This window comes from Diceros bicornis, chromosome 23 (genome assembly GCF_020826845.1).
Source record: "Diceros bicornis minor isolate mBicDic1 chromosome 23, mDicBic1.mat.cur, whole genome shotgun sequence".
Taxonomy (NCBI): domain Eukaryota; kingdom Metazoa; phylum Chordata; class Mammalia; order Perissodactyla; family Rhinocerotidae; genus Diceros; species Diceros bicornis.
In genome coordinates, this window is record NC_080762.1 from 44,038,769 (window position 1) to 44,065,819 (window position 27,051).

Below are 27,051 nucleotides of genomic sequence, written 5' to 3' on the forward strand. Positions count from 1 at the left end.
GAGGCTGCAACCATATTGCTTTCCTAAAAGAATTGGATCTACTCCAAGGTGCTCGACAATGTATTCTTTAGAGACAGCGATCAGATGAGGCCTTCCTCCTCATTCTGCAGAGCGAGTGCTAGGGATAGCCCTGACCAGAGAAGAACTGTGGCTGCTTTCTTTCTGAAACAAGTATACTCCTCCCCATTTCCCCCCAGGTGGCAGTTGGGGAAGCACTTTTCATTCATCAGAATATGACTGCACAATGATACTAGCTGAAGAAATATTTGTTGTATAAATGACCTATATCTCTTAAAAAGGAGAATATGCCCCTATTTCTGTACCAAAGAGCAGGAGAGGGTTGAAATCTGTGATATATTTTCAGATAGAGTAAGTACTAGAAACCACAAGTCCTATATCTGCAGATCTGGAGGCTATAAATAAAAATAATCACATGTATCCAAATGACAAAATTAAAGTGTATGTTGGGCGGTGTGGTATAGGGGAAAGACTGCGGGACTGATGATCAGGAATGTAGGATTCTGTTCCTGAATCTGTCATTTTTTGACTGCACAGGCAGTTGTATATCTGTGCACTGAGGGCTGCGATTTGTTCATCTTTCTAGGCCTTGGAAGGTTCGAAAATGAAAGACGAGCTTTCTGTTCCTATCCTATCCTCAGTTGGGAGGTTTTGGGGTTTTTTTTGTTTGTTTGTTTGTTTGTTTGGTGAGGAAGATTGTTCCTGAGCTAACATCTGTGCCAGTCTTTCTCTACTTTGTACATGGGATGCTGCCACAGCATGGCTTGATGAGCAGTGTGTAGGTCTGTCCCGGGATCTGAACATGCGAACCCCGGGCCGCCGAACCGGAGTATGCAAACATAACCACTACGCCACCCGGTGGGCCCCATGGAAGGTTTGATTTATTCCTCTGTCTAAGTTTTAGAAATTTTGGGATCCAAATATCAGCTGCATGCTTTCTAAAAGCTCTGGATTTGATATTTAAAATCTGAAAAAAAAATGTATACGTCATATGCTATGCATCATACACATACACACATACTTGGAAGCATGCGCGTGCGTGCGCACGTGCACACACATACACACACCCACCCAGCACAGACAACAAATACAAAGGAATGAGTGCTTCTGTGTTTATTTCTTCCCTGTTACTTTATCTAGGCATTTTCTAGTTTTCCGGGTGAATATAGAGAGAAGGATAGAAAAAAGAGTGAGCCTAACCCTAATTCTCCATCTATCGGTAGGATATATTTTCTTCCTTCAAGAGTCTTTTCTCCAAGATTCTACCTCCTGCTACAGTAATTTGACTCTCTCTCTGTTAAAAGGGGTGAGCCCTATTAATAATAATAATTTATAAATATAACGATGTCTCATTTTAAATCTTGTTCTGATAATCTGTCTACTATCATTTCTCTCTCCACAGTGATTTTTCATTTTCCCTTACATATTAAATATTTACCAGGACTTCATCTTTTATATTTTTTCCAAGTTACATTTTATTTTCTGCAATTTTCTTTGCAAAAATGTCTCCTCTGAATTTCTTTCATTATATTATTTTTTTAATGGATATTCAAAAGAACCTTCAGATTTGAATATAGATCTTATTAGTAGGCTATTCATTAAGTCATCTACTAGATCATTAATAAAGTGATTAATTATTAGAGACTTTGAGGCTAACCCTTTGTACACTCAGAGCAGACTCTCAGTGGCTTGTCATATGTCTTTTCTCAGTCTGTAGTCTTTCAGCTTTATGTTGTCCCATTGAATATTTTTATTGAGGTCACTTTGAACTAATTTGGCAAGTTGTATTTCTTGAGACAGTTTGCCAATCCTTCTGTCTGCAGATTTGGTAGGAAATTTTGGTGGATATATTTCTTTTTTGTGTGTGTGAGGAAGATCAGCCCTGAGCTAACATCTGTGCTAATCCTCCTCTTTTTGCTGAGGAAGACCGGCTCTGAGCTAACATCTATTGCCAATCCTCCTCCTTTTTTTTTTTTTTTCCCCCAAAGTCCCAGTAGATAGTTGTATGTCATAGTTGCACATCCTTCTAGTTGCTGTATGTGGGACACGGCCTCAGCATGGCCGGAGAAGCAGTGTGTTGGTGCACGCCCGGGATCCGAACCCGGGCCACCAGTAGCGGAGCGTGCACACTTAACCGCTAAGCCATGGGGCCGGCCCAAGGTGGAGATAGTTCTTAAGATTTTTATTGTGAAAAATACATGGAAAATTATTTTAAGAAGGAAATGTAGGCTCATTTTAGAGTGGCAGACAGAAAGGCAGAAACCTGTTTTGAATTCATCTTTATTTACATTTACATGGGTTTTCCTAAGTTATATTTAAAGTAAGAATCTTGTAAAACTAGCTCGCAAGAATGTGAAGGGTTAATGTTTATAAAGAAGTTAGAGTTCCTATTAGTAGAGCTATGCAAATGAATTACTTTTTAAAATTTACATATTTACAGTGTATATTATCTATCACTTCTCCTGTTTGGACACTTGATACAAAAGGGAATGATGCGTTTATCTTTTTTCCTTCTGTGAACAACGTTGATAAATACTGGGTGGATGCGTCATTATCTTTCATATTTTAGGAAGCAGAAAATTCTTGGGTTATAATGAATATGATGCAATAGGATGCCTTAACTATTTTGTATGTTTGTTTCCCATCTGATGTAAAAATGCATGGTAGATGATTTGCTTGCTTACTTTCTCCTCCGTGTTTCTTCTTTCAGTTCTCCCCAATAGCTAACATCCGATTTCCTCTTTCACTAGAAATCATACCCACATCTACAAAGGTAGGAGAAGCCTAATTTTATGTGGCAGCATGGTTTAAAGGAACTTCCCTCAGGAAGTTGTGGTTGATCCAACTACTTATTACCCATATGACTGGGTCATTAGGTTGGGCTTATTCTGTTTTGGCTTGGTTTTGTTTTCAGGCCAAAAGTACATAACTTTCCATGCATGTACGCATGCAGAAATTTTTAATTGAACACACACTATGTGCTAGGCACTGTATTCAAGTTCCATCCTGATTGAGCTTATTGTCAAGTTGGAGATATAGAGAATTCAGTAGGCCGTCTTTCTAAGATAAGGGAAGAATAAGGTACTGTGAGAGTATATCAGTGAAGCACAAGAATCTGTGGCATCAGAGAGGGCTTCCCAGAGAGAGTGATCCTGGTGAAAGAGAAGTGGCCAGCCAATGGGGAAGAGAGGATGGTGTGCCGGTCAGAGGGAAGAATAGGTACAAAGGTCTGGAGCAAGAGGGCCTGGTCAGTCCAGGGGGTGAAAGTCATTTAATAATGGCTGGAATGTTTTGAAATCTGACGTTGTTTCTATATTTTCTTTGTATAATGTTCATCAAGTTTTCTTTTTAACCCATATTTATTGAGCACCTATTATGTGTTCGGTGGGATCTAGCAGTGAACAAAACGAGGGCCCTTGTTTGGTTTGCTCAAGGAGCTTACCATCTAATGGAGGAGAATGTCAGCAGAAGGAAGAAATTATACTCTAAAATAATATATCAGGAGCTGACAAAATAGGCTCATATCTCTAGAGAAAAATACCGTCTGAAATTATTAAAGTCAAGCATCAGCTCTTCTTTGCCAGCATGTTGTGCCAAAGGGACTACGCAAGAGACAGGTGAGAGTGTTTGCCTGGACCAGGGCAGCCTCTTCACAGTGCAGTCACGCTGAGAAAGGAGATGACGTGTGGAAGGTGGAAGGAGCCGTGAGGTAGGGGCTAGCTTGCCATCCTGAGCAGGAAGACTCCTGTCCTGCGAGTTGTCCACCTCCATTTTTCATATAATTCAAGACTAGAAAAGGTGAAATGCCTCTCCTACTGTTCTTGCTAGTTGCTTGAAATTGATCGATTATTCTCTTTGTATACTGTGCGGTTTTTTTCTAACTTTGGTGGTTGGTCTTGAAAGCAATTTAGTGGATCTCAACAAGTTTTGTTTGTTTTTGTTTTAATGAAATAAAGTACAAGAAAATAGCAAAGTACATCAAGTAAGGATATAAATTGTTTGATGAAACGTGTGTGTATCTGTGCGTGTCTGTAGTAGGTTGGGATATAAATTGTTTTTCTTACATTAGATAAACTGGGTAAAACAGTTTTCTCCTCTTTGGTGAAACTTGTATGACTACAAGTGAAAATTTGAAAATTTGGCCTGGCAGAGTTATCCCTTTTGCTTACTAAGGATTGTCTTGTAGACCACAGAGTCAGTGCACTGGACTGAAAAGCTGGAAGTCTGGACCCTCATTCTAACTGCCCCTAAAGAGGCACATACTTTGGACAAATTATAGGCTTTCTGTGAACCTTTGTGTTTTCAATCTAAAAAGAGAGTTGGCCTAGGTGAGCTCTTATGCTCCCTTCCAGCCAATTTTCTGAACTTGGTGCTCTTTCTAAAGCAGTTGGGTGTAAAAACTGAATTGCCTTAAAAGTTGATGGAGCATTTGCACAGACCTGTTATCAATTCAGAGAGGAGGTCCTAGGAGTAAAAATAAAAACCTGAAGCTAAAATATATGTGACTTAACTACCACATGATCCTGGTTCCTGACAGTATGTGCTTGTCCTTCCCTCTAAAAAGTAGATGGCAAACAGATCCTGTGAATGACATAATGAGCATAAAAGCATTTGGCCTGGTACCTGCATAATAGAGCCTCAAAAAAATGCTGATCTCAGAAAATGTTGCTTGCGATCTCAACCCCTACGGTAGACAGTTATATGGTCTGTTTGTCACAAAAATGAGGAAGGCATGAGCCAGCCCTGATGGTCTAGTGGTTAAATAACGTTCAGCACTTACCGCTTGGGCAGCCCAGGTTCGTTTCCCAGTCACGGAACCACACAGCCTGTCAGTTGCCATGCTGTGGCAGCAGCTCACACAGAAGAACTAAAATGATTTACAACTAGGATATACAACCATGTACTGGGGCTTTGGGGAGGCAAAAAAAAAAAAAAGAAGATTGGCAACAGATGTTAGCTCAGGGCGAATCTTACCCTAAAAAAAAAGAAGGAAGGCATGCCTTCTGCAGAGAAACCAATACTTGAGAGGGAGGGGCACCTCTAGACCCCTTATCCATTTCCGGTTCTTGGATCTGCATATATTATAAGTGTTCCCATACTCCTTTGTGAGATGCCGAGGTGACAGAAGATATCTTCCAGTTAGTGTGTGCAGTAGGGAACGTCAAGTACAGAGGGGTTCTCCAGTCTCATCCCCTCCGGTACTCGAAGGCTGCCTAAAAAGAGAATTCAACCATAAAGTAGCAGAACCTGTTTGTCCCCTTCATATGTTTGGGTGTTTGGGGTCAGTTTTCTTGTAGAAGCTCCGTGTATTTTGAGATAGTAGCAATTGAACTGAGCTAAGTGTAGCAAAGTAGTACACATTACAAACTAAGTTAAAATTCTCAAATAAAGAGCTCTCTGCTTGTGGCAGTTTCTTAATGTCATGGAGCACAGAACTGTGTGGCCATTAGAAAGACAGAGCTGCTGACACCCCCATTTGGGGCAGTATTAGGCAGTTCTGTTGACACGTGAATACATTTCATATGATTATCGTAAAATTGTGGCCTGTAAGTTGAACAGCCATGGTACTGCATTTCAGACTCACATTTATAATAGGCTGTAATAAAGTAAACATTTTAAATGGGTATAAGAATAGGCATTACTTGTGATCACAAATCTATGTTCAATTGAAGTGCTTTTGAAGCTCAATTTAACAAAGCAAACATTTCCTGGCGTTATTAACATAATTGTTCTCACTGTTGGGTTTTGATTTCTAAAAAGTTATTTAAGCAAAAATAACAAGTCATAAAAAACAAAACCAGCAAAAAGAAATGTAAGTAAGAGTGAGCTACTTTTCCTTTTATCATGTCAGATTAAAAAAACAAAAAGGCCCCAAATGTTCACTCTGCCACTTCCCTAACTTGCCAAACCATTGCCAACCTGTTTAACTCGGAGTTCATACTTCACGATTAATTTGGGGTTAAATTCAGCTGTTTGCTCTGCCGTCAGCAGGCTCTGGAGTGAGGCTACACAGCATTCATCTCCTAGTGAAACTTGGGCTGTGTGATAGTTAACACAGCGACTTCCCTCCCTCCGCTTTCCTCAGGAGAGAAAAGGACTAGAATATCCATTCAACATCACAGTGGAGGAGGCAGGACTCTATGTAAATTTAGCACCAATTAGATTGTAGGATTTGAAAGACTGTTGTTCCTGGAATATTCCAAAAGCAAAAATGGAAATGATAGTGGTAACATCTGAAGTGTGGTGGCAAGACAGTTAAAGCAGTGATAATTTGGAGCCTCTGGGCACGGAACAGTACCAGGAGGTGATCACTGTGTCTTCTGTGGGCAGCTGGCAGCTGGCACACAAAGCAGATGATGTAGTGTTCTCAGCTTGTTACTTCCCAGCACTCCATAGTGTTCTCCAGTTTTGAATAACCCCCCTAAACAAACATCCTTCCTCTGTTCTCTTTTGGCTAGAGCAGACCCTCACGTAGCAAGTGTGCTACTGGCACAACAGTCTACCACAGTGGAAGCCACGGGAGCTCAGGGTCGCAGGTGTACTGGCTTAAGAGTTGGCAGAGGCACAGCGTGGCATTGGTAGGAGAAGCACTCTTCAAAGATTCACACGGCGATTTCTGATAGTCATGGAGTTGAACTGACTTAGTCCAAATTAGAGGGAGGCACGCCAGTGTGAGAATATCCTATAAAACACTGATGATTTCAAAGCATTCCTGCCAGGCATACCACTTAGCCTGTTATTATTTTTATTAAGCACCAAGATTAAGCTAGATGCTTTTTAAAGGAAAGGTAAAAAGCCACCTACCTTGTTTATCTTCAGACTTAATTCCAAGTAGTTTAGTGCTGTGGCCCAGAAAATAATTTCCTTCCTAATAGGTAACCACAGCCACCTTAATCAGAATAGGCTCTCTGAAGGCTTGATAAGAGCAGTTGAGTGGTGAGCATCCAAAGATATGGAGGTTTTTTTGCCCATGTGATTTTGATTTTTGTTCTTTATTCCCACTAGGAGACATTCTCATTATCCTTACCAGGACTAGGACTAGAACAAAAAACCTAAGAGAGTGTAGGGGGTAGGGGATGGAGGGAACTAAATGAGAAATTTAATCTGGTTCCAAATGTAATCTTCAGGAGTTGTGAATTGTGACAATTCTGATCTCTCAAAAATTAGGAATCAGATACTTCTAAATATAGAAGTCTTTAGCTAATAGCCTCTATTTTTGTGCATTTTACATACCTGCATAATTCTTTGCAAAGACCCTTCCCCACCCCCCCACCCTCAAGTTTGAAAATAAAAGCAGATAAACCAGTTGTCAGGACAGAAGAGACTGGTAAATCACTGGAGCCTACTAAAAATGTAAACAGCTCTGATCATCACTGAAATCTTCTTGGTTGTATATTAGTCCACTGAAAAGCACTTTACCTCCATTTCACAGACCTGGCTTAGGACACTTAGAACTTCTGTCGTCTCCTTCTCCACATCTTTTCCCTACTCGCTTTGAGATTTCTCTCACTTTGTTCCTCCTAACTTCTTTCCAGACCTCTTTTCTCCAGACTAGTATTAGCCAACCCATGGCATGAGGCTGGTGGGGGTTTTGTCTGTTTTTTTGTTTGTTTTTTTCACCTGCAGCCTTTGTTTCTTACCATTTCTGTTTTAGAAGATTATATTACATTAAATTTAGCATGACCTACTAGAGTATACATGTCTTGTTTAGTTTTTGGTGACTGCAAAGGAACCTCCATTAGCTCTTTGGTTTAACTATTTAGTAATTTCTTGATTAGAAGTGAACAATAATAAAATTTTCCTCTAGTATGTTGAATTCCTTAGATATTACCAAGAGACAGTATGATGTAGAGCTCTAGATCCAAACATGAAAGCCATGAAAGAATTAAATACTCTGATCCGTAATATCTTCATTATTATAAAAGGATAATAATGTGTATTTAATAAACGTTAGTTTCCTCCCCTCCCCTTCCTTTCCCTGTGAAAGAAAAAAAATCTCAGTTAATAACTTTAAAAGTAAATATCTCTGATGAAAATAAATATCTTAGGTAAAAACATTAAGTTAATTTTGAGTACAAGTTACCAAAATAATGATTTTGCCATTTCCCTCTGGTTTTATGCCTCCTCGATGTGTGAATGTTCACACACATAAAGATACACTAATTAGTAGAGATAATCGGGGATGTGCTTTAGTACTTGAATATTTCAGAATAAAACTGTTTGATTTGGTGATCTCCAAGTTTCCTATCAGCTCCAAAATGTTGCATTTTATGAAAGGTAATTAATCATTTTCAAACTTTCAGCATCTTCTGAGTGGTTTTTGATAGCCCCAAAACCTGGAGCTGAAGAGGCAGATTTAAATAAATCCATTGTGAATATCATCCAAAGAGTACATAGCGACACAGAATAGAACACTAGGGTTCTGAGCAGTGTTATTATCACTCTGTATTTGCGTAATGCCTTTGTCAATACCTCCAGGATTTCTTTCTCAAAGAAGAAATATAGTTGTTGAGAAAGCATATATAATAATAAATGCAGTGTGCATGGCAGAGAGTAAAAGAATGACTCTAAAGGCAGGTTACAGCTACTGTAATCAGAATATCTCAGTGAGAGTCTGCGCTGACCTAAGGTACAGACTTGTAAGAAAGGAGTCCTGGAGAACTTTGTTTGCTCAGATGAGTCCTAGTCACCACAAGAGCATTATCACTAAACTAAGGAGTTCTGTGTGCCCAAACAAATGATTCAAAGGTGTGGGGGCCTGTGGGCTTTGGTGCCTGTTAGTGCTGCTAGAGCAAATGGAGTCATTTTAAAGGAGAGAGTTTACTCTAGAAGATGGTCAAAAGGAAGAACTTCAGCATTTTTGTTGGTGTTCTAAGTGGTAGAACAGGAAGGAAATCTTCATTTATTATTGTAGCATTTTGGTTTATTGCCACATGACATGTAGATCTGTCTGGAGGGCAGTTCTCCTGAGGTGTCTACTCTATAAAAAGGGCATAGTTGAATAGTTAAGTTTAAAATGGTTGAGAGAAAGGAGATAAAGTTATATGTAACCTGTACACATTGCTAAAGGAGTAAAAAAATGAACATTATTGGATCCATGTTTTTAGCAAGTCCTTGTAAAGTAAATGAAGGACTCAATGAAGTAAATTTGAACTATGCAGTGACATCTTAATGAATTGCCTAGATCGAACATTAGATCCAGTATTTTGTGAACATGTTAAGCATGGATATTTAGTGATCATTAAAATGATTTTAAGTTAGGTATTTGTTACTGCCAGAAGTAGATAGACCATTTATCAAATTCAATCTAACAAATATACTTTATGAATTATTTGCATTGACTATGGGGCAGACATCTTAAAAAACAAGCAACATCAGATAATAAGTCTGTCGTCATATTTATAACGTTTAGAAAGAAAAAAAAATGTTAGACATGCACATTGCATTTTAGCCTCCTCCTCATATTAATGGTGGATTGTAAAGCCTTCCTTGGTGGTGTATTGTTTTTATTATCCCAAGCATGCACTGAAGCCATGATATGCTTATAATTTTCATCATGCTTGGGACTAAACAGACGGGGCGATACATTGTGCCATAGAGTTTGGCACTCTGTTTAATAAGCCATCACCATCACTTCACCTTACCTGGCAGAGCAGCATGTTTTGTCCACATGACCTTTTTTTTTTTTTTTTTTTACTTTGAGGAAGATTGGCCCTGTGCTAACATCTGTTGCCAATCTTCCTCTTTTTTCTTTTTTTTCTCCCCAAAGCCCCAGTACCTAGTTGTATTTCGTAGTTGTGGAGTTGTAGCTCTTCTGTGTGGGATGCTGCCTCAGCATGGCTTGATGAGCAGTGAGTAGGTCTGTGCCCAGGATCCGAACCAGCGAACCCCGGGCCACTAGAGTGGAATGCGTGAACTTAACAGCTACACCACTGGGCCCACCCCTACATGTTTTTTTTCATTTTGCTAGTCATGCCCATGGAAAGGTCTTCAGTCCCATAATGGCTTCTCATTTGGTCTAGAAATCAGACAAAAGCTTTGCAGCTGTGAAATGTAGCCCATTTTAAAATTAACCTATTGTAAATCCTTAATGATTGAGAAATTCTGCAGTTTGCTGTGATTTGTGGTTTGTGCTGCACTAGAATAGCAAATAGCAGAGATGGTGCAGGTCAGAATGGCATGCACTTGGAAAGTGAAGGAAAAGAAACTTGATAGACCTTGTGCTTGGTTCAAGCCCATATGTTATGCCCTTCTGCCCTTCATCCATCGCACATCACTTGGTCTGCCACCCACAGACTCTCCCAAGTGGAATGTAATCCTTGGAAATGATTACTTAAATTATAGTTTATTACACAAGAAGTAAAATCGTCCACAAGTGTAGTCTACCTTTGCCTCCTTTAATACTTTTTCAACCTAGAGCCTAGATTCTTAAGGAATAGTGGGGCACAGGGTTTTGATTCACAAAGAGCTAGAATTTGAATTTTGATACCGAAACAAATTAGCCCTGTATCCTTATGCGAGTTACTTTCTGGGCTTCAGTTTCCACTTCTGGAAATTTCATTGGATTCTTATACAGATTAAATTAGATACTGTATTAGAAAACCTAGTAGAGGTACAATATGTTTCTCTGCCACTTGCTAGCTATGAGACCCTAATCAAATTACTTAACTCCTCCATGCCTCTGCTTCTCTATCCGTAAAAATGAGAATACTTCCTAGGGTTGTCATGAGGATTAAATAAATTAATCCATGTAAAGCACTTAGAAGAGTTCTCAACACCTAGTAAGGATTCAGTAATTATTAACCATTGTGAATATTAACAGATATTAAATAGACAAGCAACAAAAAATTATGTTTACGAATAATGAATAAATAATGTAAAGGAAAGGTATAGGGTGCTCTAAGACAATTCGTATGAGCTAGAAAGATAAGCAGGGGCTATTTATTTAGTGCTTTATAATGGGAAGCCATTGACAAGGGATGACATGATTGGATTTACTTTTTTTTTTTGAATTGAGACTTTTGTTTCTTTTTTAATTCACCTTTTAAAATTTACATGCAATAAATTCACTCCTTTTGGTGTATGGTTCTATCAGTTTAGACAAATGCATACAGGCATCTAGCCACCACTAGAATCAAGATACAGCACAATTCCATCACCTCCCCAGAAAACTCATCTGACATCCCTGTGTAATCATCCACTCCTCCCACTCCCAAACTCTGCAACCACTGATCTATTTTGTATTCCTATAATTTTGCCTTTCCAGGATGTCGTGTACATGGAATCACATACCCTATAGCTTTTTAATTCTACCTTCTTTAACTTAGCATACTGCCTTTGAAACTCATCCATGTTATTGAATTTATCAATAGTTTATCAATAGTTCTTGTTGCTGGGTAGTATTCCGTTGTATGGCTGTACCAAATTTGTTTGTCTCTTCACTGGTTGAAGGGCATTTGAGTTGTTTCCAATTTTATGTGATTATGAATGAAGCTACTGTAAACATTTATATTCACATTTTTAGGTGAACATTTGCTTTTCATTTCTCTTGAGTAAATACCTAGGAGTGAGGTTGCTGGCTCTTATTGTAAGTGTATGTTTAACTTTATAAAGAAACTGCCAAACTGTCTTCCCAAACTGGTTATACCATTTTGCGTTCCCACCAGCAATGTATAAGAGTTCAGTTGCTTGGCATTTTTGTCGGCACTTGATATTGCCAAGTTTTTTTATTTTAGACATTCTAATAGGTGTATGGTAGTATCTCATTGTGACTTTAATTTGCATTTTCCTAATGAACAATAATGTGTTGAGCATATTTTCATGTGCTTATTTGCCATCCATGTGTCTTCGTTGGTGAAGTATCTGTTCAGATTGTTTGCCCATTTTTTAATTGTGTTGTTTGTTTTCTTATTATTGAGCTTAAGAGTTCCTTTGGTATTCTGGATACAAGTCCTCTGTCAGATATGTGATTTGCAAATGTTTTATCCTAATCTGTGTCCTGTCTTTTCATTCTCTTAACAATGTCTTTAACAGAGCATAAGTTTTAAAATTTGATGCTGTTTAATTTATCAATTTTTTTTGTTTTATGGGTCATGCTTTTGGTGTTGTTTCTAAGAAATCTTGCCTAACCTTATGTAACCAAAGACTTTCTTCTATTTTTTAAATAAGTTTTATAGTTTTAGGTTTTATGTTTAGGTGTATTTTCCATTTTGAGTTTCTTTTTGTGTGTGCTGTAAGATATGGAGTGAGGTTCATTATTTTGCATGTGCATATCCAATTCTTCCAGCACCATTTGTTGAAAAGACTGTCCTTTCTTCATTGCATTGTCTTTGCACCTTTGTCAAATATCAATTCACTTCTAATTATGGATATTCTTCTGGGCTCTCTATTCTGTTCCACTGATCTATGCCTCTCTCCCCTCACCAATACCACACTGTCTTAATTACTGTAGCTTTGTACTAAGTCTTGAAATCAGTTAGTGTCAATTCTCCAACTTTGTCCTTTTTGTTTTGGCTGTTCTGGTTACTTTGTCTTTCCATCTGAATTTTAGAATCAGGTTGTCAATATCTATAAAAAGTCCTGTTGGGATTTTGCTTATGATTATGGTAAATCTATAGATCAGTTTGGGAAGAATTGGCATCTTAACAGTATTGAATCTTTTAATTCATGAGCGTGGTATATCTTTACATTTATTTAGGTCTTCTTTGATTTCTTTCTTGCATTGGTGTTTTGTAGTTGTCAGCATACAGATCTTGCATATGTTTTTTTTTTTAATTTATATCTAAGTATTTCATTTTTTGAATGTTATTGTAAATGATACTTTTTAAATTTTAAATTTTCAACTGTTCATTGGTAATACGTAGAAATAAAATTGATTTTAGTATATTAACCTTGTAGTTGAAACTTAATTAGTTCTAGGAGCATCTTTGTAGATTCCTTCTTTGTAAGTAATCATGTCTTCTGTGAATAGAGACAGTCTTATTTCTTCCTCTTCAGCGTGTATGTAGACCAATCTGCCTGCATGGTAAAGAACTGATAAAATGGGGGAAACGTAGAAGAAGAGAGCAGTGTGCAAGCTGTTGCAGGAATCTGAGAGACAGTGATGGCTTGGACTATGATAATGACAGAAAGAGAGGGCACCAGTAGACATATTCAGAATATATTTTGGAGGTAGAATTGGTAGGTCCTGGCAATGAATTGAATGTGAGGGAAAATAGAAGGGAAAGAGATCAAGAGGACACCGAGGTTTCTGGCATGAGGAACTGAGTAAGTGGAGTTACCATTTAATGAGATAGAGAAGACAAGAAGAAATAGATTCGGGGGAAGATGAAGAGTTGAGTTTTAAACATGGGTTTGAGAAGTCTATGGGGACATTCAAATAAAGGTGCTGTCAATAGGCAGCTGGACTCCCTCTATATATGCATGTGGTATAAAAGGGTATATATAGGACATAGCGTATAAGAGGAAGAGTTTGTGAATGAGTCAGGCTTATGTAGGACCCCCTTCAAAGGCTTGTAGAGAACATTCTTTATTTTCGTTTCCTTCGACATGCCAAGATTTTAAGATCTTTTTCACCCTGGGCCTTTGGATACACTGTTAATCCTGCCTGAAATGTGTCTCCCCCATCCCTCCACCCATTCCCACTTATTTCCCTCCCTCTCTTCTCCTTCTTTCTCTCTCCCCTTTCTTCCTTCCCTCCCGCCTTCCCTTCCTTCTTTCCGTAAGCTGGCTTTTTATCATCCTGTAAGTCTCAACTTAAATATCATCTCCTCAGTCTAGCCTGCCTAAAACCAGATATCTTTCTCCCTGCATGAGTCTCTATTACATATTCTGTTTTCTTCATTGCCTTTATCATACTTTGTAATTATTTACTTGTCTATTTACTAGATTTACATTCCAGAGGGCAGGGACTGTGTCTGTATTACCAGTCCACAACCCTGTGCCTGGCACATGGCTGCTCGGTGATGTTTGTCAGATGGCAGGAAGGATGGATCTGCAGCTCAGTGCTGTGGCCGAGTTAGGTCCAATGTCTTTGTGTTTTCATATGACTGACTTTTTATGCTTATATATGCAGAGGTGTCTGTACCCAGTTTCAGCCAAAATCTGAGCAGGAAAATAACCCTGTTTGTTTCATTCTACATTTATTGTCTACAGAGCGCCAGGCTCTGTAATAACTGGTGGGGTATGAGATAGCATTGCAGCATTGGACAGGAAGACCTATATTTGAGACGTGGCTGTTCCATTTTCTAGGTCTGTGACTTTGGGTGAGATATTTAACTATTTTAAGCGTTAGTCTACTAGCATGCCTGTCAAAGGGCAGTAATATAATTCCTACCTATAAGATTGTGGTGCAAATTAAATAGATTATGTGTGTAGAGCACAGATTTGTAATACTGACACATACCAAGTGTTCAGTAAGTTATTAATATTTATATAAAAATGACTCATACAATTCTAGAAATGGTTGATATTGCCTGACCAATAAAGGAGGAAGGAACACAAAGAAATCTTCCTTTATCTTTCCCTTTCCTCTTCTTGTTCTTCACTGTCAAAAGGGGAATGCTGCCTTCAATACCACGACAGCAAAGACTAATAGTAGCATCACCTCTACCTTAGGCATGCAGAAATAGAGCGTACAAATGCATTATGTTTATTCAGATGAAAAACTGAGAGTCTTTAAGCCTTAAAACCTTTTGTTTTATTTTGGGGAAAAGAAAAAAAGGGTAGAAAGGAGCAAGGAGGCAGAGAAAGGCTAGAGATAGTCTTAGCTTACTTTACTTAACCAGCCATCAACAGCAAACTGGTTGATAAGCTGAGGTTCCTGATTCTCTTGAATTCAGTAAACATCCTCCTGAGGATCTGCCCTGGGCTTGATACTGTGCTGACAGTGGGGAGATCAGTGAGGAGTACATATTTTAGTGATCTAGATCAAAAGGAATGAAGTTAACTTCATAGAATTCTCATTCTGTACCATGATCTATTTTCTGCCCCTCAAGCAAAGTTTTTCGCTCCTTGTTGGTTTCCTCCAAGTGCTAGATATAAGCTGATGTGTGGATTTAGAGACTAGGACCTGGGGCAGGATGAATGAAAAGGTCTTAGGGCAGAGGCTGTCAAACTTTATTGGTTCATTTTGCCTTATACACAGCGCTTCTAACGCAAAAGAACTACTTAACAATTCCATTTAAGTGGATAGGTCCCCTTAATAAACATTATGTCCTAAGTTGGTAATAAACATTAATAAATGTTTATGTCCTAACAACTTAGCATGTGTTAAAGACTGCATGACTTCTGAAACCTTGGAATCAGATTATACACCACCAACCTCATTTACTCTTCCACATTGATTTTTGTGATACTTGATTTTTATCGCAATAACTGCTGAAAACTCAGCTTTGCAAAGATATGATGCCATCTAAAGGAATCTCATATTGAAACTGTGAATTCTCTCCCACCAGTAGTTTGCATGGTGTCCATCACATGCCACTGTGTTTCCCTAAAAGTTTAAAATACATCACAGTGTCTCTGTGAGTTTGCTGCAGTGCCCTGGGGCGTCTTGTTGCACAGTTAGACTGTGCAACTGTGGACTTAGGTCTTCATTCCAAGACTTTTTGTTTTCTATTTAAATGTTTATCTCTTCTTATTTTTTTATACCTCTACATTAAAAAACTAACCTCATGTTCATCATCACTTATGAAACATAGTTCATTTTAGGAATTTTTTATTAAAAATTATCAAAATTAAGGGGCCGGCCTGGTAGCATAGCTATTAAGTTTGCGTGTTCCGCTCCTGGGGTTCAGTAGTTTGGATCCTGGGCGTGAACCTACTTACTGCTCATCAAGCCATGCTGTGGCAGTGTCCCATATAGAAGAGCTCCTGCTTAGCAACTATGATACACGACTATGTACTGGGGCTTTGGGGAGAAAAAAGAAAAAAGAGAGAGATTGGCAATAGATGTCAGCACAGGGCTGATCTTCCTCAAAAAAAAAATTATCCAAGTTAAACATGAATAATGTAGAAAGTTTGGAAAAGACAGCAAAACACAGAGAAGAAAATAAAAGTCATTCCTAATTCCACCAGCTACCAATAACCACTACCAGCATGTTGTTTTATCTGTCCAGTTATTTTATATGAAGATTTATTATATTTTGAACATTAACTATGACTAACTCTGATTTTATTAGAAGGTAATAATCTGTAGTTTAGTGGAAATTTCATACCCTGGAGTTGTGACTTGTCTGTAATGACCTTTAGGAGAAGTAAGATGGAGTTCTAGCTCTTTTCTTTCTATTGGCTGCTTTCATTAGTTGAACACCTACCTGATCTGAGGGCTTGAGGGCCGCATTTCATATGCGGAAGATATCCTCCTGCTGGGGGTTTCTAACTTAGCAAATGCAAAGTGTGTTATTTACACAGTAGTTCCTCGTTGTGGAGGTACAAACACAAATAGATTCTAGTGGAGGAATTTTTTTAAAGTGGTTGGTGTAGCATGTTTTCTAAAAGGGCAACTTGTCAAGTATTGTACTTCCTTGAGTAGAAGAATGCACTTTCTAACAGTAATATATCAAATCCCTACTATAATGTGGCACTTCTAAAAGATTATTTAATAATTCAAATTTAAGCTGTTTGTATTGTTCTGACACCACAAGGAAAACATTTATAATTGCATTTCATTTCTGATTTATTTTATTTTCTCTGCCTTCGTAAGTACTAGAAATTGAAGTTATTTACATGAAAATAAGATTTTTGTTTGAGTTCATCTACTTGAGATATGTTTTTAAAATCCACGTTCTGTCCCACTATAGAGGTAGAATTGGAACTGTCAAAAAGTAGAATTATAGGGGCCAGCCTAGTGGCGTAGTGGTTAAGTCCACGTGCTCCACTTCGGTGGCCCAGGGTTCGCAGGTTCAGATCCCGGGCGCGGACCTATGTGCTGCTTGTCAAGCCATGCTGTGGCGGCGTCCCACATATAAAGTAAAGGAAGATGGGCATGGGTGTTAGCCTAAGGCCAGTCTTCCTCAGCAAAAAGAGGAGGATTGGCAACAGATGTTAACTCAGGGCTAGTCTTCCTAACACACACACACACGCACACGCGCACACACACACACACACACACACAAAGTAGAATTATAACTTCAGAAAAGAAAAAACAACCAACTTAGTTTAGGTCCAGAGAGCACTTCATAAAAGATGAGGTGAAAACCTCTAAGTACAAACCTATATTTATATTTAGAGTCTCATTGTCATTCTCTTTCTCTCTCTCTCTCCTTTTCTTTCTCCCTCCCTCTCTTTCTCTCAATAATAATTATAAATTCTACCCAAAACAACAACTTTCTTAGCATAGCCTAGACTGTTGAAAAGTAATTTTGTTCTTATAAAATCCTGGTAGAGGGCCCCATGGCTGACTCTAGGGCTGGGGCAGAGAAACTACAAGATGATCCTGGAGTAGTATCTTGTATTGTCAGAAAGTAAGTGCTAAAAATATATAAATAAGTAAAAGTGGAAGCAAGTTAAAAGGACACAGGAGCCAACCTGAGACAGTTCCCAGTGGCCAAAACTGAAACAAATTTGAACAAAAGATAAATGATGAAAGTATTTTATTATTAAACCAAAGAATAAAATAAATATTCATGAGTCCATACTGAGATAAATAAGCAAATAAATAAATGAGAGAGAAGGGACAAATCTTCCTTACAGAAGAAGTCCGGATAATAAATGTAGAGGGAATGGAGAAAAGAGAAAATTCCATTAGAATACCACAGTAATAATTGCTGCAGGCAAGATTCACGGATGAATGCTAAAATTAATGAGCAAAAACTTTAAGGAGAAACGGCCTGTTTGTGTAGCCTCGAAATATCTCTCTGAAGAAGCTTATTAATTTCTGTGGTGGTTTTAGTAGATGTCCACAAATTCTTTGATACTCTTCCTTCCAGGAAGTAGAGCTTACTTCCCTTATCCTTGAGTGGGACTGGATTTAGTGGCTTGTAACTAACCAATAGAGTGTGGAAAGGAGAAAAATAGTAACTTTACAGTAGAGAAGCCTGGCAGACATCATCTTAACCAAGTGGTCAGGGTTAACATCACCAGTAGTAAATCATGTTGATATCATATACTTCTGGATACTATGCAATGAGAAGGGCACTTGACCTCTCTGGCATTCTTCCCCCAAATCCATACCCTCAGTTTAATCATGAGAAAATATCAAAAAATCCCAAATTGAGGGAACATTCTACAAAATATCTGACTCTTCAAAAGTGTCAACTAAAGTCTGAGAAGCTGTCACAGATCAGAAGAGACTAAAGAGACATGATGACTAAATGCAAATGCACTGCAGTTTTCTGGATTGGATCCTGGACCAGATAAAGAGAGTAGTGGAAAAACTGATGAAGTCTGAATAAAGTCTGTAGTTAATTGTGTTGTACCAATGTTAATTTCTTTCCTTTTTGTGTGTGTGAGGAGATCAGCCCTGTGCTAACATCTGCCAATCCTCCTCTTTTTTTGCCGAGGAAGACTGGCCCTGTAACATCCGTTCCCATCTTCCTCCACTTTGTATGGGATGCTGCCACAGCATGGCTTGCCAAGCAGTGCGTCGGTGTGCGCCCGGGATCCGAACCTGCGAACCCCGGGCTACCACAGTGGAGTGCACGCACTTAACCGCTTGTGCCACCGGGCTGACCCCCAATGTTAATTTCTTAGAGTTGATAAATGTACCATGATACGTAAGATATGAACATTAGGGGAAGTTGGGTGATGGGAATACTGGAACTCTCTGTACTACCTTTACAACTTTTCTGTAAGCCTAAATTATTTCAAAATTAAAAGGTAAAAAACAACAACTCACTGGTGGCTTTCTCAGTCTAAGGATATTTGTTATTTTAAAGTGTTAGCAGAGTAGATTAGTTCAGAGAAATCCCCCTCCCCCTAAGCCTTTGTGTGCAGTCTCTCTATAAAAGAAAGATGAGCTTTTTTTTTTTGCTGAGGAAATTCACCCTGAGCTAACATCTGTGCCAGTCTTCCTCTATTTTGTGTGTGGGTCACCACCACAGCATGGCTGATGAGTGGTGTGGGTCCACACCCAGGATCCAAACCCCCAAACCTAGGCCACAGAAGCAGAGCACGCCAAACTTAACCGGTAGACCATGGGGCCAGCCCCGAAAGATGAGCTCTTGATAACAAAACAGCTCTCATAGAGCAGGGACAGCAGGTTCTAGAGTCGTCTGTCCCACCACTAGAAATAGAAACGCATCTTTGCCTGCTCTGTGCAGGTCAGTTCAGCCAACGTGGATGGTTTGCCTTTTGTGACTTGGTAGTGTGCCCAGCACTTAGGTTACAAAAGGTATTCTGCACAAACAGTGCAGGGTGGAGCACCTGTGATTCTGTCTGCCTCTGTTTTGGGCCCTTCATTCCAGGTATTACTGTTGAGCTGCTAATTCAAAATCCTTGGAGGTACTAGATCCGGTTTCATCTGACTGTCTCTTGACCCCATATTATTGGTAGATTCAAATAGGATAAAAAATATGGTACTCAATAAGATGGATAAATTAAAAAATATTTTTCAATATAAAATATACTGTATATTGCTTTTTTTCTCAAAAGCAGTAAAATCTCATTAATTCAATGTAATTATGGGTACAAGTATAAAATCCTGATTTATAAATATTTTATTTTTATTATTTTCAGGCTCTCATTAACTCAAACTAGGATAACAGAGTTGATTATAGAAGGCCTAACAGGGTCCTTTTTTAGTAAATAATAGTATGTAATTGGCTGAGGATGATTATCATCATAGTAACAAATTAGAATTTGGATACTAAAATTAAACTCCTCCCCTGTATGCCAATGATTCTCTTGATCTGACCATTAGTGACAACTGCCTTTAGTTTGTGCGTATATGGAAAGTATTATGTTTATCAGTTAAATATATTTTACTACCTAACCAAATGAGTACCTTGCAGTGTGTCTGTCGTGGGAATGTAACTGGTGTGATCGATGAAGAACAATGTTCTGTTCTTGAACATGGAAATACATTTAGTTTAGTATTGTGGCAGGTGCGTGCATTTTCTGGAAAGCTCTGTTTCCCAGATTATTAATGCATGCCCAAAGAGATACACAGATACTTAATAATACTGCTTAATTGCTGTAGTCAGATTGAACAACACATAATTTATAGCAGTTCTGAAACTAGGAACACAAGAACGATGAGCTATATGATAAAGCCTTATTGCTAGTCAGTCAGAGTACAGACTGCACGTCGTTGACAGCAAGCCGTTCTTGTATAATGCATATGATATAATTTTCTTGACAACTGTTTTCAAACTGTACCTTTTCATGTCTTCCTGGTTTATTTAGTGAATTTACTTGTAAGTTTTCTTTTAAAATAAGCAATATTTCTTTTCCTAATTTTATGTTCAATTAAGAATTTTGGTTGGCTGCTATATGCCAGGCACTTTGGTTTATTATTCTTCCAATGTCCCGGTAAATTAGGAACTCCTTTGCCCATTTTAGAAATTAGAAAATGGAGACTCTGGAAGGTTTAGAAACATCTCTGTTAGACCCTACATGTCATATAACGTAAATGTGGTTACCCAACTGGATGAGTTGCCTGATACTTGGTATAGATAATGTATCAAAAGTAAAAGGAGGCCCATCCCTAGGAGGGAAGAGAAGGAAGTTGAGACTAGAATAATGAATATTTGAGAATAAATTTAGCAAGTTCGCTAAGTGGAACATCACTTTTTTGGGCAGATCTGGTTCCAGAGCCACTGAATGTATTGGCCCTGTTGGATTTGTTGAAAATGCAAATAGTCCAATCAAGTGTAATACTCATTAAGGGAAAAGGAATACAATTTGAAAGTTTTTATGAAGACATGCATGGCCTAATCTGTGAATTGAAAGCATCTTTTAAAAATTTGCTTCCCTTCATATTCCTAGGTGGTAGTGAATATGTGGGTAGAAAAATGAGAACATTTCAAATAATGCTAATGAAGTTAAATGATTGCAATCTACCATATTGTGAGGAAAAGTTGTTAGCTGTGAAAGATGAGGACAGAATTAAAATATTACCATGACTGGCATTTGATTTGAAAACTGCAAAGATAAGCTTAGGTCCCTGTTTATGAAAACCATCCTCACAGCCTGATGAAATATCTTTTAAAAGGTTTTATAGTTACCATGGATACTCATCAGCTTTGACAGAGTAAGTTGTAATCCATATTCAATCATCTGAAGTGAAGTAGGCAAAAAACCCACCAACTAAAATCAAAAGTAGTTTCATCTCTAAATTCATACTAGTTTGGAGATGGAAAGGGTAAATAGCCTGAAGATTAGGTTTTTGATTAATTACCACTGCTTGAAAAGCAAAATATTGAGGATGCACGTTATACTAATGTGCACATTATTACGCTGAATCGGATCCTAATGTTCACTTTTGATGTGTAACTTTTTCTTTTAACTAGTAAAGGGAATTTCGTAGGTTTTGACATAGGAATTTAGATGGTGAGACTTTTCTGAAAGTTGATGAAACCTAAGCAGCTCAATTTCTGAAACTCAATTTCTGAAAGCCATAGGCACACAGACAGTATTGAAGACGTTGGTCCCTATGGTAACGTATTTGCATTTGTCCCAGAAGTGACTGGTTTCTGCTTAGCCTCTTTTAATTGCTATATATTGACAGCCATTTTCACGACTATTTATAAGATGCCGGGTTAATGAGCATGTGTATAAGGGCATGCACACCATATCCTTAGGCTTGATTAGACACTTCAGATGACAGAAAGCTCTGCCTGAAGAGTTACTGAGGTGTTTTTGGCATTCCCTAATGTGTCTGTCACATAGTGGAAACAAAAAGCCTTTCAAATGATTTAAATATTTTCCTCAATTCTCTCTTAAAACAGGTGACAAAAGAGCTAAAACAGTATGACAACAAAATTATAGAATGCAAATTTGAGAACAACAGCTGGGTCTTCATGAGACAGAGAACAGACAAAAGTTTTCCTAATGCCTACAACACTGCCATGGGTGAGCATGACAACCTACCAATGCTTGTTGCATTAAAAAAAAAAAAATTAAGGTGTTAGACGCAAAATGTGCTGTCTTTGTTGTTCTGTTGATGAGGCATAGAGTCATTCTGTTGATGGGGCATAGAGTCATTCTGTTGATGGGGCATAGAGTCATTCGGACCTGCATCCTTGCTGGGGGAAAGGGGTGGTGTCAGGTCTGTCCCCTGTGTGACTCCAATTGGCTATAGGTTCTCCTCGCTAGACCTGTGGGCTTGTGCCCCTGCGCCCCAGAGAGAAGTTTAAAGGGTAGGGTAATGGGCTGTATACAAGTGGAATTTATTGAACAACAACAACAAGAAAAGCCATGATAATTTCAGATCTATTCAACACTATCAAAACCATTGTTTGCCAGATGGCAAAAGACAAAATTAGCAGGGGAAAATGTAATTTCCAGCTCCTAAAATAGCTTTACAAACAATGGAGAACCAAGTAAATGAAAACCATTTTAAAAAACCCTCAAACCTCCTATGCTTTCCTTTAGAGTATTCTTTTGGGTACAATGTGAGTGCTTTGGGAATTCAGAATAGTAAATTTCTTTCATGGGGAACAACATGAATCAATTAAGTTTATAAGGTAACTACTACTAGTAGTAGTTGTTGCTCCAGATTGCATTTTTAGTGGAGTTGGAAAAAACAGATAAAAACCAAGATTAAAGGTTAATGGAATTGCGTACTTTTAGAGTGCTCAGTCCATGATGATGATGGCTATATGATAAGCTTATGAGAAAATACAGAAATTGCCAGTTTGAGTTTTGCAGTTTAGAAGTTACTGTTATACATTTAAAGGTTCTTGTTGGATTAGCATCTGTGTTCAGACAAGATCAGTTAATTTCAAAAATAGGAATAATTAAACCAGTGTTTTTTTTTTCCAAAATCAAATAGGTAAATAAAATGAAAAGGACTGGTACTAAATTTTGATCACATAAGAAAGGATGCTTTATTAGTAATTTTGTTATAATACCTTACTACAAACAAGTTATTAAAGTAATGTGATCTACCAGCTACAGTGAAACCTCCCTATTCAATAGGAATGGTGACTGGTGCTGTGTTATACGCTTCACAGTATGGACTTCTTTCTGAGAAAAAGACTAAAGCACATGTTTTCTGTAGAAATTTTGGTTGAATATGGACTATAGTGTGATACACTGTGCTAGATTAAAATCCTTTAAAAACTGTTTGGAGGGGTAGAAAATCATAGTGAAGACATGCTTATAACTCAAATACTTAAGATTTTGGTCTAAAATTAATAGTACAGTAAAGAGTAGCCACCAGAAAAGCACTCATTTTGGGGTGGGGGAGAGAGGAGGAGTTTAATCTGAAGCATGTCACCCAAATCGGTAAAATGGAAGTGTTTAGTGTATTGGGATGAAAACCTTTCCCCTTTCTCCTCTCCCTGGTGAGTGAGCTGCCTTAATTAACCCTCACGTGAGACCTGTGTCTCCCTTTGTCCACAGCTGTGTGCAACAGCATCTCAAACCCCGTCACCAAGGAGATGCTGTTTGAGTTCATCGACAGATGTGCGGCAGCTCCTCAAGGACAGAAGCGAAAGCATCATCTGGACCCTGATACCGAGCTCATGCCTCCACCACCTCCCAAAAGACCGCGCCCTTTGACCTAAGACCTGCTTCTGACCTCAGGATGGAGAGGAAAGATGAATGAGAAAAAATGCTTTTGCCCCATTTTTGCAGCCAGAGAAGTTTAAAAAAGAGTGTGGCTTGATGTTGATACGCATTTGAATTTTTTTAAAAAGGAAAAGTATTGTAGCCAGCTTGTAAATATTTGATGCATTTGTTTCCTCAGTGCTACAATACGTCATGGACTTAACCATTTTATTTATACCTGATAAACTCAGCCTTACCTAGTGGAATCTGAAGATTGAAATATCCAAAGGTTTAAACGAGATTGAAATCAATGCAAAAGAGGCCTTGTTTATATATGGATTACTTTCACCTCTAATTTATAAAGTTAGCAATCTGGAACTGTGAGCGCATAGAACACTGTATTTTTTAGAAGTTGTATTTCAACTATGATAAATTTTCCTTTTAAAAAATTTAGGCAATGGCATTAAACATTCTTGCTATCATTTATCATGGATTTCCTACATTTCTGAGATTCTTGGATTCAAGAACAAATGGCAAGGTGGTTAAGTATTGTATTATATTAAACAACTTGGTCTGGCTTATGTCATTTTAAGAAGTTGTTTTTGGAAATGTAAAAGTAAAAAAGTAAAGCTCCATTTTTGTGAATTGCATCGTTTCTAAAGGAAGTATATTGAGTATTTTCATCTGTTTCTGTTGTTTGAACTACGATATTAGATATCCAACATGTCCGTTCTGGCAGTGGTTTTGAGTTACTTCATAGAACTTAGATTTACACCTCCAGGTCCTTTCTGTGTTGTTCTCCTGGGAGACTTTTTGTTTTTTTTTAACACCAGGGCTACTTCTGCGTTACCTCAGTGGTATCAGCACATTGTAAATTACATTAAAACACACAACTCACTGTGATTATGGGAGTGATATCAAATACAAGTGATGTTGAGTTAGTTCCCTCGACCAAAACAGTGAAAGAAATGCCAGCCAGCTCCTTTGATTAGAAGGTAATGTCAATGCAATAGAATGCCGTCACTAGAAAATGTGCTCCCACTGCTAGTAAATGCAGAGGCAAAGAAGAGACATCTGTAGAAACTAAACAAGGAAACCAAGACATTTATTTTCAAAGCCAGAATTCTATCTGTATTCTATTCTGGGAATGCTATTTCTGTTGTACATCTGAATTTTAAAACGTTTACTGATAGATAATGGATTTAAAGAGCAGCCATTTGGTCATCTGCCATTGTTGGGAAACTGTGCTCTGATTGGTTTGTGAAGGAACTCTGAGAATTAGCCTATTAGAGGCTAATGTATTTATTTTTAGAGGTACAGGTTTTAAGTATGTGTATTTAAAATAAATTTTCATGATCTGAATTTTATATATGTAGATGCATATATATGTGAGTATATGCAACAGTGTATTTTCTTCTACTAAAACAGACATGAAAATCCAAACAAGTTACCTATTAGACTATCTGACAGGATTTCTATATGATATAGCACAAATTAACCAAAAGTGTGTTTATAGTCACCTGAGTTTTAATGTTTTTAAACAAAGTTTTCTCCTGCAGTGCTTTTCTATATGAAAAACTAGTCGTGTTTGGGCTTTTTCCTTTGTTGTCCTCAAGTTATGTAATATATAGTGAATTTATCCAAAATGCCACTTTAGTGTTTCTTTCCTAGAGTGCTTTTGTGTGTTTGGGCATGTAAGGGATTAAAACACCTGACTGCCACAATGCCTGTTGAAAGATGGAAATTTCTCAAGGTTCCATAGTGTCCTGTACAAAGTGGATCTAAAAAACCGTCTATGCAACTCCAGATAGTCTGGTGGCTCCTTCAGCAGGGTTAGTGACTCTGCACATGGTTTCATGCTTTCTTCTGAGCCTGTGGAGGCGGCCCTCCTGCAGATCTGAGCAAGCTTTGCTAGTCATCTTTAATGGGGGTAAAATGTTTATGGTAATCGTAACCTTTAAAATGAGTTATGTGAAAAGAGCATCTCATTTTTAATACACTCAGATATTTTCTTCTTGCCTTTGTGCATTTCCAGGACTTAATTGTCTTAATTTATCCTTTCCTTTCGATTACAGTGAAGTATAATAGTCGGCTTTATAAGTAGATCCCATTTAGCCCCGGAACACACCACCATCTGAGTATCATAAAAAGTCATCTAGAAAGTCAGGAGGGAAAATGTAGAGGCAGGGTTTGGGACATCATGAAGGGAACACTTCACCCACTTCCCAAGAACTATTTTCTGACACTGAAGTTTTGTAGACAAGAATAAGCACACTTTGCTTTCCTGAGTTGTTACATATAAAAGCTTTTGCTTTGTGTTTGGAAAAGATGTGGATGACTCGACTGCCTGGATGGTTACGTTTGCTTTCCGTGAAATGCTCTGAAAATGTCAGGACATTCCTTCTCTAATTGTGTGTCAGTGCATATTGTAATAAAACTACTGATTTAAAATAACAGAAAGTGTATCTACTTTGTTTTACTGCTGATGCCTTTGTGTCCCTTTATTTAACTAATGCTTTTGTGTCCCTCCTATTGCTGGCACCCAGTCCTGCTGCTGTCAACCATACCTGAGATAATCCTTCTGGTTTTGTTGTATTCTAGAGATTAGCATAAAGACTTGGAAAATCTTCTATTTTTCTTCCTGAGAAACCAAGAAATTTGATTGTTATGCGGAATGTAAATTTGCACCTTTTGTTTTTGGAGCATAGAGGAATGGGGGAAGCACATCTTTATATGATATTTATAATATTTCTATTTATCCACCTCATCCTAGCACTTTATTATATGAGTAGATATTCCATTACATTATTTTTTAATGCATTTCATTCTTTTAGAATACTCAGCAATAAATATTCTGAAATGATGAAGTAATGACCTACCAATTTTTTTGTTGACTGTGCATTTTTGTAGTATGGAATTTGCCATCTTTAAATGTTTAAACGATACCACCATTTTGAACTATGTGTATAGTCCTTTCTGGTCACAAACGTTGGAAGTCTTCTAGGTGGGGTAGACTAATGTGGTGGAGGAAGCCCTGGACTAGAACCAGGGACCAAGGCCAGGCTCTGCCTCTCATTGGTTCTGTGTTCTCTCTAGAATGCATTTCTGCCTTCCCCCATCTATAAAATGCTTCTGCCTTCCGCCATCTATAAAATGCCAAAATTGGGCCGGATGATCAAAAAGAACCTTTTCATGTCTAACATGATTCTTGTGTAAAAGTTAGTGCTTTGTAAATACCCTATATTCACAATTATAGCATTATTACCATTATTGAAGTTTCACCAAGCACTGAGACTGCCCTAAACACAACTACTCTGTGCAGGTAGGTACCGTCATTTTGTAGTTGGGGAACCTGAGACTCAGAGGGGTAAGTAACCC

The 27,051-nt window shown here is 38.1% G+C and overlaps 1 protein-coding gene across 2 annotated transcripts in view; it reads left to right on the forward strand.

Annotated features, from left to right (window-relative positions):
- The window catches only part of RNGTT (RNA guanylyltransferase and 5'-phosphatase), a 308,561-nt gene extending 282,074 nt beyond the window's left edge, over nt 1-26,487 (forward strand). The window contains exons 14-15 of one of the 2 annotated variants that reach the window (XM_058566656.1): nt 21,909-22,032; nt 23,527-26,487. In XM_058566656.1, coding sequence (XP_058422639.1) covers nt 21,909-22,032; nt 23,527-23,690 — 288 coding nt within the window. In that variant the 3' untranslated portion in view covers nt 23,691-26,487. The remainder of the gene's footprint in view (nt 1-21,908; nt 22,033-23,526) is intronic. The other variant, XM_058566655.1, reaches the window with a different exon arrangement.
- Nucleotides 26,488-27,051: the final 564 nt, after the last annotated feature.